At 39.9% G+C, this 16763-nt stretch overlaps 1 protein-coding gene across 1 annotated transcript; it reads left to right on the top strand.

Annotated features, from left to right (window-relative positions):
* Nucleotides 1-516: 516 nt before the first annotated feature.
* On the top strand, nucleotides 517-7353 carry LOC123507898. Its single transcript, XM_045261188.1, has 3 exons — nucleotides 517-726; nucleotides 5453-5611; nucleotides 5847-7353. The coding sequence occupies exons 1-3, from the start codon at nucleotides 522-524 to the stop codon at nucleotides 6488-6490; spliced, it is 1008 nt and encodes a 335-aa protein (XP_045117123.1). The 5' UTR covers nucleotides 517-521; the 3' UTR covers nucleotides 6491-7353.
* Nucleotides 7354-16763: the final 9410 nt, after the last annotated feature.

Raw genomic sequence — 16763 nt, 5'->3', positions numbered from 1 at the left:
ATTACTGGGAAAACGAAAAATAAAAATTCTGCCAAACCGCCGCCACGTGTCTGTATCTTGTTGTTGTTGTTGTTGTTGTTGTTGTTCTTGTTGGTTTTGGTTGTTATTTTTCTTTCGTTTGATTGGTTTTGGTTGTTATTTTTTCTATTCGTTTGTTTGTTTCTTTGTGTTTTTGTTTTGTTTGTTTATCAGTTTTGCTCTTATTCTGCATTTTTTCTTGTGTTTTTGTGTGTGTGTGTGTGTGTGTGTGTGTGTGTGTGTGTGTGTGTGTGTGTGTTTGTATATCGGTACGCTTCTATATTTTGAAGGCTATCTGTATACGATTTATCATAAATCTGCATAAGTTAGTCACACACACACACACACACACACACACACACACACACACACACACACACACACACACACACACACACACACACACACACACACAACAACAACAACAACAACAACAACAACAACACAACCACAACAACAACAACAACAAAAATTCTATTAATCCAACTTTACAGGTCAACACAATGAGACAGCGCAGGGTAAGAGGTCACTATGGCAGCTGCATGACTCTGCCCGTGGTGGTGGCGGTGGTGGTAGTTGGTATCGCTCGGGAATGGCGCGGAGTAGGTGCTGGGGCTCATTTTGCGTTAACTGGCAATGAATACAAGGATGTGATCACCTATGGAGCGCACACGAGTTACCTAATCGCCCAGCACACCTTGATAAATAGTACGTGATGTTATGGGTTGGTAGAGTGTGGTGCTTCTTTTATTTTCCCACGCCATTGTGATTTTTCCCACGTTTTTTATTTTTTCTCACGCTCGTTTTATTTTTTCCACGCACGTACTTCTTTTGCCGTGTTTGTTGTTTTAGTTTTTGTTATTCTTATTGTTTCGTGTTTGTGTTTTTTTCTGTTGTATAGTTCCGTGTGAGTATGTGAGCGTGTGTGCTTCTCTCTCTCTCTCTCTCTCTCTCTCTCTCTCTCTCTCTCTCTCTCTCTCTCTCTCTCTCTTAGGATTATTATTATTTTTTTCTGTTTTCTTGTCTCTTTCATCTTGATATCCTGTTTCTTTATGTTTCTTTTTTTTTGCTCTGTTTCTTTTTTTGCTCTCCTGTCTCCATTTCTTCTTTTGTGTATGTACATCCTCTCATCCTTTCTTTTCTTGCTTCCCTGTACTTTTTCTTTCCTTTTTATGTCAAGATGTGTTTTTTTTCACATTTCTCTCTTCTCTTTTAGTATCTAGTCGCTCTTTTTTTTTTCTCAGTCTAAGATTTTTTGTTGGTGATGGAAGAATAGAGCTTGTTATATTTTTCTTTTTTACAATTCCTTTTTTTTCCATCCGTTTTTTTTTTGCATTTCATCTTTTTTCCTATTTTCCATTTTTTCCATGTAGAGATTGTCGCGCTTGTAACTCTATTTCCTTTTTTACCCCTTTATCTTCTTTTTCTTCCTTTTTTTAGGGTGGTGGTTGGGTGGTCGATGCAAGTTACATGGTTCAATCCTTTCGAATTCTTTTTCATTTTTTCTTTTTTCTTTTATTTTTAGTTGGCATGTGGTATTTTGGTCCCGTTGGTGAAGGATAAATTGCATTTTTTTTATATATCGTATTGTTATTAGCTAACTCATCGATTCACTTTTCATGTTTTTTTTTTTTTTTGCAATTTTTGTATTCATTTTACTCATTCATTTATTTTTCGCGTTAATTTCTTCCAAGACTTGTTTTCATTTTTCTAACGTATATTTCCATTTTTTTCTTCATTTCAAATACCACCTAATTCCTTAGTGCTCATTAATTTTATGACGCATTTTTCTTTATTTTTAATTCATTCTATTTATTCATTCATTCAACTTTTTTATTGATCCTTTCTTCGTTATTCATTAAGGTTGTGGAATATTTGTTTCTTTTTTCTCTTACATTTTTCACAATTTCATCAGTTTTAGCTCCAGCGGTTTTTTTTTGAATACTTTTCTATTTCCTCGTTACTTAATAATTTCATGAACATATATTTTTTAACCTCTCTACCCATCCCCACAAACTCGTTTTTTTCATTCCTTCTGTACTTTGTTTAGATGGATTAATGAGTCTTAGAATTAATTAAAGGCTGAGTGGGATTTGAAATTGTTTAAGACTTTTTCTCTCTTTCTCGTTTCTTCTTTGACCTGAAAGCAAAATCTGCTTTCATGCCTTTGTGGACGCCTGCAGCCATTTCGTGACTTCCCTTTTTTTCCCTCCTTTTTTCCTCCCTGTTTTCCTTTTTCTGCTTTTTATTTTCCGGTACTGCACTAATTAATGTTTTTTTTTTGTGTGTGTGTGTGTGTGTGCGTGTGTTGTTGCAAACTGACTTACGTAGCACTCTCTCTCTCTCTCTCTCTCTCTCTCTCTCTCTCTCTCTCTCTCTCTCTCTCTCTCTCTCTCTCTCTCTCTCTCTCTCTGTGTGTGTGTGTGTGTGTGTGTGTGTGTGTGTGTCTGTCACTCATTCACTCACTCACTGTCATTAATATTTCTGTCAGTTCTCACTTTATCATTCATTCTCTCACTCAGTTATCCATTCGCTCACTCACTCATTCACTTACTCACTAACCAGTCAGTCAGTGAGTCAGTCTACGTTCGCCTAATCAGTCTTTTTGTTTTTTTCTCTGACTGCCTGATTGACCTACTCCCTCATTCCCTCTCTAACTCACTTCCTCAGTCACTCACTCATCCACTCACTCTCTCTCTCTCTCTCTCTCTCACTTATTCACCCACTCACTGTATCCATTTATCTCTTCCTCACTCACTCATATTATTCATGTATGCACTTTAATATTCTCCCCATCGTTCCCTCTTTCCCTTCCCTCCTCATCCATTCTCTCCCTCCCTGACCCACGCCCACACTCACCCACTAACTCATCCCTCAGTGACCCCGCCCAAGCAACACATCAAGCATCGGATGAGAGAAAGTGGGGCAGTGCGGGTGGTAATTTTCAACTCAACTCTCTTTTTTAATTCCTGCTTAACTATATCACTATTTCAGCCAGCTTTGTTTTCTCTTCCGTCTCTCATCTTGCTAATTATATCTGTTTCTCTTTCTCTTTCTGTTTATATCTTTCTTTCCCCTTCCGTCTTCTTTTATCCATAATTACTCTTTGTGGGAACACGCAAGTTTATCCTCGAGAATAAATATTACGTTTCCTTTCTTTTTTTTCATGTTTCTCTTGGTCTTTGTTTTAGTTTATGTGTCCTCATGTTTGCTGTCTCTGCTGGAGGAGGAGGAGGAGGAGGAGGAGGAGGAGGAGGAGGAGGAGGAGGAGGAGGAGGATGAGGAGGAGGAGTCACGAGCTTCTAATTACATATGCACACTCTTTCCTTGTTTGCTCTTGTCGCGTTCATTTCCAAAAGCAGCTGTGTTTGTTGTAAAGGTAACCAACTTTTAGAAAGGTATTTTAGATAAAGCATTTAAGGATATATTATAGGGAACATTTTTATTGAATTTTAAAAGAATGGCATTATTTTTCAAAGGATTATATGAGGTTTCCAAAGATCACTGATAATTGCAAAGGATTACAGATTTAATAATGATTACAAAAATATAAAAGGTTTTGAAATATTTGAAAGGTGTTTAGAATAATATAAAAGGTTAATGGAATATAAATCATAAAATGATTCAAAGTTATAAAAAATATTCTAAAAGATTACCAAACATTTAGAAGAGATTACAAAAGATTTAGTAATGATTAGAAAAAATTACAAAAGTTATTAAAAGACTATTTTTTTTTCTAATTTTAAAGATTGTTCACAAAGGTTTTAAAACCTTTAAAAATATTTCTTTTGAATGTTTCAAAAGTTTTGAAATAATTATAAAGGATTGCTTAAAAATATAAAAATATATATAAATTCTTAAGATTGTTAAAGTTTATAAAAATTACAAACGTTTTCATAGGGATCACATATATTCTTCAAAGAATTCCCAAAAAATTACAACAGGGTTCAAAAGAGCACGGACGTTTGCAAAGATTTATATAAAAATTTTCTAAAGGACTACAAAAGTTTTGATGAAATTATAAAATGACTTCAAAGGATTAGGAAGATTTCTGAAAAAAATATATTAAAATATATGATTTTATAGGAATACAAAAGACAGCAAAGGTGTACCTTATACCTATAAAAATGTCAATCTTTATACCTTTATGTTTCTCCTTACCTATCCTTACTTATACCGGTGTAAAAAGTATAATATTCTCCATATGTCTGTCTTCACTTGTAGAAATATCAATATGTATACCTCCCTGTTCTTTTTTACTTAGCTAACTTGTATAAATGTCCCTCATATATCTGCCTTCCATGTCTTACATATAGAAACGTCATTTTGTACAAGTGTATGATCTCCTACAGCTTTACCTGAAAAACATATCGCTGTATATATTTTTGTCCCTCTGTCTTACCTGCATAAACTTGCCTTTTTGAAACTGTATGTCCTTTTATACCTGATTTTATTTGTATGAATGTAACTTTGCAGAGTTCTATGTCTTTTATTTTTTATCTTATTTACAGAAGTTTTACTAATTCTTTAATCATTTCATCTGGTCTGTATCAACTTCCTTCTATATTTCTCTGCCTTTTTTTTTCTCACCTCATCTCTTTATCCTCACCAAACTCCCCTCCTCTTCCTCCCCTCTTCCCCCTCCTTCCTCACCTGTCATGCATAGTCGCCCCCTCCTCTCAGCTTCCACTTTTCTCTATATTTTTAACTTAAATTTTCTCACCATTGATTTTCTCACCCCTTTGTTGATTTCGTTTTTTATTCATTAGTTCGCCTGTTCAGTTTCCTCTCCTTTTTGTGCAGTTCTTGTTTTGCTGGTGTTGTGTTTCAGTCTTGCCGAGGAATAGTTGGAATTTCTCTTGGCATCATCATTTTCCTTGGATAAAGTTGAAATTTCTCTCGACATCTTGATTTTGCCCATGTTGCTATTTTGTAATATTTATTTCTTTACTGTTGTATGATTTATATGTTATGATTAAGGGGAGCAAAAAAGAAAGAAAAAGAGAGGCTTGCTGAAGATAGCTGTCCTAAAGGAGGAAAGTTCATATGAATATCTGAAATTATGAATAGTGTCTTGATACATTTGCCTGCATATTAACCTAAGATACTTGTCCTGACTGGCTCACTCGAGATGTCACTCCCGAGATAACCTCAAAAAATATATATAGAATGAAACCTCCCTTCTGAACACTCCTGTGTTATCCCTGCATTAACCTACTCTGCCTACCCTGACGTTCACAACTGCGCCTTACTTTTAATTAACACCCTGCCCTTCTTCCACTGACTTACAGAAGATGAAACTCCTGTGAAAAAATATGAAGGAACTCTGCACCTGTATTACCTGTACATTCATTTACTTTACCTACCCCTAACATTCACACGTATACCTTTTACTTTAATATCTTACTCTTTGCTGCCTTATCGCCTCACATAGAGGCCCCAGACGGCGGCAAGGCGCTTTTGGAATGCATGAAAGCCTGTCTGGCTACCTCTGGGTGTGTTACCTTCATCATGTACTCGTCGCAGCATCTGTGCTACCTGTCAAGACGCGACAGATGCGCTTATCCAATGGATCCCCTCATCAATGCTCCAGGTGTGTGTGTGTGTGTGTGTGTGTGTGTGTGTGTGTGTGTGTGTGTGTGTGTGTGTGTGTGTGTGTGTGTGTGTGTGTGTGTGTGTGTGTGTGTGTGTGTGTGTGTGTGTGTGTGTGTGTGTGTGTGTGTGTTGTCCCATCACGTGAAACTTAATCTTTTTTTTGTGCCTCTCAAGCCCCACCTCACTCTCTCCCGTAACTCCCCAAACCTGCCTCACCCCCATGCCTTCTTCAGGACTCATCACGTACGAGGTGAAGGCCGCGGATGTGTCAAACGCAGACAGCACCTGCCTGGCCTCCTGCCGCGCCTCTGCTAGCTGTGAGGCGTGTGGACGCCCCAACTGCAAGGGTGATCTGTGTAATAATTGTTCCACATCGTGCTGGACCATGAATCCTTTAGTGATGGGTGGCGTGAACATCGTCTTTAGCCTTACAGCTGTTCCTCTGTCCGCCAACTGCCGGAATGAGTGGCAGCTGGTGTGGAGCGGCGGCGCCAATAGTCCGCTGTTCCCGGGTCACACCACAGGCACGTTCCGGATGCTGGTGTTGCTTTCTTACGCGGATGTGGAGCGCGAGTCGGTGTTCATAGGTGTGAGGTACAGCGGCACTTACCTCACGGTGGAGTCCTTCGTAGAAGGTGACGCGGGCAATGGATGGGCCGCACCCTTCGTCAGCCGCTTGAGTGTCTACACCGCAGAGTCCAACCTCCACCCCTTCTTCTACCCCTCTGGCACGTGGTCTGCTGGAGGCGTGGAGACCTACGAGGAGCAGATGGCCCGAAACGCCACAACCATCACCCGGGGCTACTACTGGTACCACATAGACCCAGTCATCGCCGCCACGCGCATCAGCCTTATCAGGCTCTGGATTTCACCCTAAGCTGGCCGTTTATGACAGCGTGTTGTATTGCCTCTCGCTGACTGGAGGTTGCTGGAAGATCTTTTGGTGGAGGGCGGTCCATTGCAGTCCAATACAGTTCAGTCCGGTTAAACTCAGTCCAGTCTAGTCCAGCCGAGTATAGTCCAGTCCGCATCATTCCAGCTCGATTGAGTCTAGGCAAGTGAATTTCATTCTAGTTCAAAACATTGAAGTCCATTTCAGTGTATCCCAGAGCACTCCAGCACATTCCAGTGAAGCCTAGAGCATCGCAATGCTTTTCAGCTTATCACAGAGCATTCCAATCCAGTCCAAATCATTCCACTCTTTGCCAATTAAACGCAGATCATTCCTGTACATGCCAGCTAAGTTCACAGCTTTCAAGTGCACAGCATTCCAGTCAATTTTAATCAAGTTCAAAACATTCCTTTCCATTGTAAACTTGCTCACTTCATTATAATAAATTCCAATCTACCCCTGAACATTCCATTTCTTTCCAGTTTATCTTAGAGCATTTCAATTCTATCCAATTCCAGCAATCTATACTCGTGGTATGTGCCTCTATACCGTTTGCCCATTGGTGTGTGTGTGTGTGTGTGTGTGTGTGTGTGTGTGTGTGTGTGTGTGTGTGTGTGTGTGTGTGTGTAAGGGAAGAGGATGTTTAGAGTAGATATTTACACTGAGATTATTGTGTGATTATGTTAATTTCAAGAAGGTTAAGTTATATGTATTGTTTATAGACTATCGTAAAGCATACGACAAAGTACAAAGATCTAAGCTCATAGAATGTCTTAAGTTATTAGGATGTGGAAAAAAAATGTTAAAAGCAATTTATGTTATGTATAGGTGTACACGTAATGTGCTGAAGAGTGCTACTGTTGAGTCGTCAGTGGGAGTGAGTTGTCTTGTTTGTTATTTACATTAACCAAATGGTTTGTATGTTGAAACGAAAAATAGAAGCTGATGGTTTCTTGGGAGCATTGCACGCACTACTATTGATGGACGACACTAATTCTAGCAACGTCTCGAGATATGTGCACCAGGGAATTTAGAATTGTCGTTGATTACTGCAACAATTACGGAATGGAGATCAACGAGGCAAAGACTAAATTCTTTGTCATAGATAACACAGTTTTTGATAAAAGTCCATTAAGGGTTGAGGGTCATGTCATAAAGTATTGTGATAGATACAAGTATCTAGGAGCCTGGTTTACCGACAGCAGGCGTATGAAGGATGTGATATCATTACATGAAATAAAGTCTCAGTCAGTCGTCAATAAATTCTCTATATTTTGTGCTTCTAACTCAGACATGCCTTATTGTTACAAGAGACGTGTGTTTGACGCTGCTGTGTTGGCTGAACTGACATACAGCTGTGAGTCGTGGTTGACGAATAACTATGCGTCATTAACCAGTCACTATAATAAACTAATGAATTCTCTCTTGGGTGTGAGAAATAACATGAGTTCAAATTTGTGTTACGCTGAGTCGGGAATTAGGCCAGTTCACCACATTGTGTGTGTCCGACGAAAACGGTTCTTGGAGAGAAAACTTACCTCACTCGACAGAAGTGAACCGTTTCATATTATATTTAACTTATGCAGAGAAGCTAATACCCCTGGTTTTAAGTTTATTCAAAGTGCCATGCAGTATGATGCTAATGTGAATCCTCTTGAGAATGTAAAAAACTTAGTCGTCAATAAACCAGAAACAGCAACAAAGTATCACGCTTACAAATCAGTCTTGAATCCCGGTCTTAGAGTTCATAGTGTTTACTCGGATAACATTTATATCCCTGACTATACACGTATGGCGTTCACTAGAATCAGATTAATGTCTCATGATCTAAAAATCGAGACAGGCCGTTGGAGTCGAATCCCTCGAGACTTGAGAGTGTGCCCGTGTGACGGTCAGACCACACAGACTGAGCACCAAGTACTGGTGGAGTACGCACTGACGAGACAGACCAGGCAAAAGTATATGATATGGCAAACTTACAGAATTTAGATATATTATTTAATGAAACAGATTTAAATACATTATGTTGGTACGTGTGTTAACTACTGACTGTTTATAGAACATAAATCTTCACTGCAATGAGATGCCTTACCTATATTATGTATATGTTTTTTTTTTCTTTTGGTCATATTGGGTTATATTGTATTTCGATGTTCTATCTAGATTGAGTTAGGTAGTGCTGGTAGATTTGTTGTTGTTTTGTTTTGCATTCCTTAATCTTAATAGAATACTTAAGTGACAATAAGTATGGTAATTACAGGTTGTAATAATTTATTTCTTTATATTGGACCATAAAGGCTTTGTATGTTTATTCCAAAGTAGAATTGTGTTTTTGGTCAATAAACTAACTAACTAACTAAGAGTGAACGTTTCTTTTTTTTTTTTTTCTCTTTTCTATTTTTTCCTGTCTCCGCTCTTTTCATCTGTTTAATAATTTTGTGTCTTTTCACCCAATATTCACCCATAATTCTTAGCTACGTCTTACAACAAAACCAATGAAACAGTGAGTAGTTGGAACTGCGTAGTCTTCCTGGTACCCTGCTGGCGTCATTAACACACATTGACTTTCCAGAATGGCTGATTATTAGGTTGAGTTGCTTGTCGGTAGTGTTGTCTTTGGAACGGCACTCCCTTCTCACTGTCTTGGTCATTGTTTTATTCTTTCCTTTCCTTTACTTTTGTCTTATTATCCAAAATATGCAGTGGTCTCTTCATTTCTTCACTGTATTTTTTTTCAGACTTGTATGTATCTTTAGTGTCTTCCTCTTCTTCCTTCTTCTTTTTCTTCCTCTTCTTCTTCTTCTAAGTCTTCTTCTTCTTCTTCTTCTTTTCTTCTTTTCTTCTTTCATCTTTTCCTTCTTCTTCTTCTTCTTCTTCTTCTTCTTCTTCTTCTTCTTCTTCTTCTCTAAATGGTTGCTGATGGTTCCCCCCTCTCGTCGTTAATTAAGTGTGAGGTTTTGGTTTGGCTCATCTCATCTTGTCAGGTGTTTATTTTGATTTGTTTCACTTCTCATTTTAGTCATCTGTATTGGTGGAGGGAATTTTGAGACGGGCGACTGGTTGAAAAGTACCAAGGAATTCATTCAATATATATTTTTTCTTTCTTTTTCTTTAATTTCATGACTAGGTTCTTTTATTTTGCACTCCATCTCTTTTCATACTGTTTTTTTTTTAATAAGTCATCTTTTTTTTCAGAAATGCAATTGAATGAACAGTGCAAAAGAATGATTTCAATTTTTTTTCGTGACTGAATTTGTCCTGGCGTGATTTTCTCGTCATTGTCTTCTTCCTCTTCTCCCTCCTCCTCTTCCTCCTCCTCCTCTTCCTCTTCTTCCTCCTTCTCCTCCTGATGCTCTTTATCCTTCTGATTCAAAGCTAAATCCCAATATCATTCCGTGCAGTCGTGACGAGGAAATTTCCCCATTTTCTATATTCCCTTTGTCCCATTTTCTTTGTCTTCTCCCCAGCATCATTATAATTCCTCCTTTTCCTCTTGCTCCCCCTCCTCCTCCTCCTACTCCTCCTCCTCCACAAACGCTGCCATGCTAATATCACTATAATCCAATTTGCGGCGCCGCGATCGCCGGCCCGTGTGGTTCACGTTTCAATATTATAAAAGTTTTAATCAGGGAAGCGGCGCGGGTGATTGCTGGACTGACTGGCTGGGTGGCGGTGTTGGTAACGGTGGCAGTGGTGGTGGCGATCCAAAGTGGTGGTAGCTCCTGCCTAAAATATTACTGCTTCTGCTACTGCTACTTCTGATTTTACTGTTGCTGTTGTTGGCGTTGTTGTTTTTACTACTACTAGTCTTTCTACTACTACTACTACTAGTACCACTTTACTACCAGTTCTTGCATGATTATTACCACGAATATATAAAGTAGTATCAGCAACAGTAGCATCTCGATTCACAAGAAAGATAAAAGAAAAAAAAATCAGGGAGAGAAAAGGCTGATAAAAGAAAATTGGAAAGAAATGAAAGAGAATTGAAGTGAACCTAGAATAAATTAAATGAATGAAGGAAAATTTATATTATTACCAGGAATACGCCAGCAGTACCACGATCCACAAGAAAGATAAAAGGAAAATGAAAGAGAGGAAGGTTGAAAAATGAAAATTGGAGAGGAAAAGTGAAAGACAAGTAAAGTGCACCTAGAATATAAATCAAATTAATATAGGAAAATTTATATTGTTACTAGAAATTATACATCAACAGTACCACTACCACCACCACCACAACAAACACTACAAACAAATTCACCAATTCTCAAACTCACAGCAAAATGAAAGGCGAACATGTGAGGCCAGTGTGACCAAAGTGAACAGCAGTAAACATGCGTGGACAAGTTATTACAGCAGCTGACTTCGCTTGGCATGGCTGGCGGGAGGGGTGGAAGGGTGGCATGTGAAGACCCAGCAGGTGACGAGCGAATCAGTAATCAGGACGTCAGGTGTCTGAGTCATATGAGGAACACATTTCAGGCAGTCAGTACTTCAGGATTATTGCGCCAAAACTAGTGGACGTCAACTTGATTTTCAGCTGGAGTAAATGAGGTGGAGAGGAATGGAATGTAAAAATTAATTCTTCTCTCTCTCTCTCTCTCTCTCTCTCTCTCTCTCTCTCTCTCTCTCTCTCATGGTAATCACCTTCAAAGGCTGCGGAGAGATGGAAATTATTTTTTGTGGTTCTCTCTCTCTCTCTCTCTCTCTCTCTCTCTCTCTCTCTCTCTCTCTCTCTCTCTCTCTCTCTCTCTCTCTCTCTTTCAATTTGTAAACTGTCACTAGAATGATGAAGACTCCCTTGAAAAATACTGAGTCACTTCCGATAAAATGCTTAAGAGATACACAAAAATACCTATTTATTCTTATACTTACGAGAACCATGAAAAAAAAAAAACTGAACTTCCCACGTACTTGCGAGAATATTTTTAAAGTGATCTGAATAGGAATAATGTACTATGATTTATGAGCAACGTCTATTTTTTCTTTGATTGTTTTCTTATATTTCATTCACAAACGAGAATGTCAAACGTTAAATGTAAAACGTTCCTCGACGGTGAACTTAAAGGAAAAACAACTAAAACTGCAAAAAAAGCTACCCTATATTGAATCTCCTTTCTTGTACGTACTTAAACTTTATAATATGAGGAGACAGCTCGTGTATTTAATGGTGTTTTGTTATTGTACATTTACCTGTATGTTTAGTGAATTAATTATATTTAGCTAAGTCACTCATTGTTAGTTTTCTTTGAGTGGTTGTGGTTGGTTACTTGTCATAAAAAACGTAATGATGGTGATTTTAAGGGTGACTATTACTTAAGATGAAGGTGATGGTGTTGATGATGGTAATAATAATGGATGGTGATGGTGATGGAATATGATACCAATAATGACGATATAAAATAATGCTAATAATGGTGAAAATGATAATGATGATGAAGATAATAATGATGATACTACTACTACTACTACTACTACTACTACTACTAATAATAATAATAATAATAATAATAATAATAATGTGAGCACGCTTTACAAATCCTGTGAAATTATTGTGCGCACGTTTAGCATTAAGATGAATAAAATATGTAGCTTTGACTGACAGTTGTTTGGTGAATGTAAATGAATCACACTCCCTTTGGTAATGAACCTTTGTAAGTCACACACACACACACACACACACACACAGGCAGGCAGGCTAGTAGTACTGCTAGAATATTTAGTAATGTGTTGTTTTTCCTTGCATTAATGTAGGAGTGGTGATGGTGGTAGTGGTGGTGGTTGTGATGGCTTTGGTGCTTGCAGGTTTTTCTTCTTGTTGTAAGTGGTAGCAGTGACAAAAGCAGCAATAATACCTCTATTTAATGGCTACTGCTGCCGATGCTGATACTACTACTACTACTGCCACTACTACTACTACTACTACTACTACTACTACTACTACTACTACTACTACTACTCCTCCTCCTCCTCCTCCTCCTCCTCCTCCTCCTCCTCCTCCTCCTCCTCCTTCTACTTCTACTTCTACTCCTCCTCCTCCTCCTCCTCCTCCTCCTCCTCCTCCTCCTCCTCCTCCTCCTCCTCCTCCTCCTCCTCCTCCTCCTCCTCCTCCTCCTCCTCCTCCTCCTCCTACTACTACTACTACTACTACTACTACTACTACTACTACTACTACTACTACTACTACTACTACTACTACTACTACTAATAATAATACATGCATACATACATACATACACACATACATACATACATACATATCTACATACACACATACAAACACACATACATCTACACATAGAAAGTTAAACAACCAAGACTTACCACCACCACCACCACCACCACCACCACCACCAACAACAACAACAACAAAACATAACACATCTACCACATGCAGAAAAACACAACAAACAATAAGAGAACATTCCCACCATCCTTCCCTTGTAATTCCCCTTTGGCATTATTCCAGCTATATTTTCTGTACATATATTCCCCGTGTCTACCGCTGGGGCTTCTGTGAGGGAGTGAAAGTGTCTCTGGAACCACCATGAACTATATTTATGGCAATTTTCGCTCGGTTGCCTTATGGAAATGATAGGGAGTAAGCGATGGTGTGTGGTGGGGAGGGAATGAAGGATGAGGGAGGGACAGACAGGAGGGAGATGAGAGAGCTAGCTGGTAGAGGGGGTAGAATAATAGAGAGAAAAACTACATGAGAAATAAATAAATGTCAGAATAATAGAGAGACAATATAGAACGAAGAGAAACAGTGGAATAAAAGGAAATTATAACAACAAAACTGAAAGACGAGACAGAGAGAGAGAGAGAGAGAGAGAGAGAGAGAGAGAGAGAGAGAGAGAGAGAGAGAGAGAGAGAGAGAGAGAGAGAGAGAGAGAGAGACAGAAACGAACACACAGAATCAGACCTCACCTTTTGTTCAACTCTAGCACCATTTCTCTCCTCTGTTCACCCAACCCTGTCTCTCAAAGCCGTAAGAGGATCCAAATTCTTAGAAGAAGGTTAATGAACACCCTTCCCACGGCCCGGTAAGGTATCAGATCCCTTGAATCCGTCCTCTGATCCTCTCAAAAGGCGTAGATTAACTTAGGTAGAGAAGGGTGTAAGGTGAAAATTATTTTTTAGAGCATTGGTGGTGGTGGTGGTGGTGTGGATGGTGGTGGTGATGGTGGTGGCGGTGCTGGTGTTGATGGTGGTGGTTGCGGTGGTGGTGGAGGTGGTGGTGTTGATGGTGGCGATGGTGGTGGTGGTGGTAGCAGTGGAAATGTTGGTAATGGTGGTTATTGAGATGATTGTGAATTATTAACGTGTTACAGAGAGAGAGAGAGAGAGAGAGAGAGAGAGGAGGAGGACGGAAGGAGAGAAAATCACGTAGTCTTTGAAAAATAATGGAACAATAAAACAATGAAATATTCCTCACCATAACCTCTCTCTCTCTCTCTCTCTCTCTCTCTCTCTCTCTCTCTCTCTCTCTCTCTCTCTCTCTCTCTCTCTCTCTCTCTCTCATTTTATACCTTGCCTATTCCTTCATCTCCTCCACCTCCCACTCTTCCTCTTCCTCTTCCTCTTCCTCCATCTCCACCTCCTCCTCCTCCTCCTCCTCCTCCTCCTCCTCCTCCTCCTCCTCCTCCTCCTCCTCCTCCTCCTCCTCCTTCTTCAGTAAGAGGGTTAACTTGTCTGTAAGATTGGAACAGGAATAAAAAAAGAGACTCAAGAAATCCTTTATACTGGTTGCTATTTGTGCCAGTAATGGAATCGAGTAGTGTTGGATGGCCGTCAATTAGGATTTAGAGAGTGCCGATTGTGATTAGGTGTTGAGAGAGAGAGAGAAAGAGAGAGAGGAAGAGGAAATGATAATATTCGACATAAATCACTCGTCTCGTTCGTCTCTCTCTTACTCTCTCTCTCTCTCTCTCTCTCTCTCTCTCTCTCTCTCTCTCTCTCTCTCTCTCTCTCTCTCTCTCTCTCTCTGGTAATGGCCCCGGGAATGGATGAGAGAAAGGACCAGCTTAGTTAACCACAAAACTTCTCTCTCTCTCTCTCTCTCTCTCTCTCTCTCTCTCTCTCTCTCTCTCTCTCTCTCTCTCTCTCTCTCTCTCTCTCTCTCTCTCTCTCTCTCTCTCTCTCTCTCTCTCTCTCTCTCCTTTCTCTCTCTCTCCATTCTTTTCCTACACCGTGACTGTCACATTTATTAACTCACTCTCTCTCTCTCTCTCTCTCTCTCTCTCTCTCTCTCTCTCTCTCTCTCTCTCTCTCTCTCTCTCTCTCTTTTTTTATTATTATTTCTATTTTACTCACGTTTTCTTTCTCAACTCCAAAACTTGACACCTTCTCCTTCTTCTCCTCCTCCTCTTCCTCTTCCTCCTTCCTCCTCCTCCTCCTCCTCCTCCTCCTCCTCCTCCTCCTCCTCTTGCTGCTTCTTATCTTCCTCCTCCTCCCTCCTCCCTCCCTGCTGTAGGTGACACTGCGCTGTGCTCGTAAATTTAAAGACACAAAGGGAAGTCTGTTTGAGATTTGATTTTAGGGGTTAGCTTCCTCCTCCTCCTCCTCCTCCTCCTCCTCCTCCTCCTCCTCCTCCTCCTCCTCCTCCTCGTTTTCCTCCTGTTCTGATCTCAGGACTATTTATTTTTTGTGTCTATTTTTTTCCTTTCTATCCCATTAATTTCCAAATTAGTCCAGGATTTAGACATTTCGGTGTGTCTTCCTCCTCCTCCTTCTCCTCCTCTTCTTCTTCTTCTTTTTTTTTCTAGTTTGATCTCTTTTTTCCTTTCCCTCCTTCTCATCTTCATCTTCTTATTCTTACTTTTCCTTCTTCCTGTTCTTGTTCTTTTTTTTTTCTTGTTGTTGTTGTTGATTTTGTTGTTGTTGTTGTTGTTGTTATTGTTTTTGTTGTTGTCATCTTTTCTTTTGCCTCTTCTCTTCCACCTCCTTGTACCTCGCATTATTTTTTTCCCCTCTCACCTCCACACACTCTCTCCTCTCTCTCTCTCTCTCTCTCTCTCTCTCTCTCTCTCTCTCTCTCTCTCTCTCTCTCTCTCTCTCTCTCTCTCTCTCTCTCTCTCTCTCACGAAGGATTAAGGCGATGCTGAAATACATCCTTTAAATAAGAAATGCCTTGAAATGCCGCTTTGTGATCCTTTGGCATTAGAAAAGCATGCGTTAGACACGGAGGTAATGGGGCCCTCTCTCTCTCTCTCTCTCTCTCTCTCTCTCTCTCTCTCTCTCTCTCTCTCTCTCTCTCTCTCTCTCTCTCTCTCTCTCTCTCTCTCTTTGTGGTGATTGATGCTGCGGTCACTAAGAGATAAACAGAAAGAAAGGGAAGAATGATTACTGTAGTGCAGGTTATAGTAGTAGTAGTAGTAGTAGTAGTAGTAGTAGTAGTAGTAGTAGTAATAGTAATAGTAGAAGTAGTAACCTTTTTGTTTTCCTTTCTTTTCTTTCTTTTCTATTTGTTCTTCTCTTTTTCCTTTAGTTTCCTCAAGTAGTAATAGTAGTAATAGTAGTAGTAGTAGTAGTAGTAGTAGTAGCAGTAGCAGCAGCAGCAGTAGCAGCAGCAGTAGCAGCAGCAGCAGCAGCAGCAGCAGCAGCAGCAGCAGTAGCAGCAGCAGCAGCAGCAGCAGCAGCAGAAGCAGCAGCAGTAGCAGAAGTAGAAGAAGCAGCAGCAGCAGTAGCAGCAGCAGCAGCAGCAGCAGTAGCAGCAGTAGCAGTGTGCAGTTGCAGTAGCAGCAGCAGCAGTAGTAGTAGCAGCAGTGTTAGCAGCAGTAGCAGTAGCAGCAGCAGCAGCAGCAGCAGTAGTAGTAGTAGTAGTAGTAGTAGTAGTAGCAGTAGTAGTAGTAGTAGTAGTAGTAGTAGTAGTAGTAGTAGTAGTAGTAGAAGTAGACACTATTCCTCAGTTAAATTTCAAACATAATCTTATCTTTTCCTTCTCCTTTATTTATTTTCTTCCTTGACCTTTCTTCTCTTCCCTTTTATCTCCTTTCGTCTCCTCCCGTCATGCAATTATCATAGTCTCCCTTTTTTCCCGTGTCATTAGGGATGGTTGTCTTCTATACAGCTGAAGAAAACGAAGTGCTGGGAGAGAGAGAGAGAGAGAGAGAGGGAGTAGAACGGGCAAGGGGAGAGAGGGAGAGGGTGAGAGGAGGAGGAAGGGAGACGCGGTTAGGTGAAAGAATGGACGAAGGGTTGTGTGAAAGAGTAAGAGTGAGATATGGGAGGGAAAACTGTCATACTCTCTCTCTCT

This window comes from Portunus trituberculatus, chromosome 23 (assembly GCF_017591435.1).
Source record: "Portunus trituberculatus isolate SZX2019 chromosome 23, ASM1759143v1, whole genome shotgun sequence".
Lineage (NCBI taxonomy): Eukaryota > Metazoa > Arthropoda > Malacostraca > Decapoda > Portunidae > Portunus > Portunus trituberculatus.
Note: the sequence above shows the minus strand (reverse complement) of the source record. Positions and strands in the feature narration are given on the sequence as shown.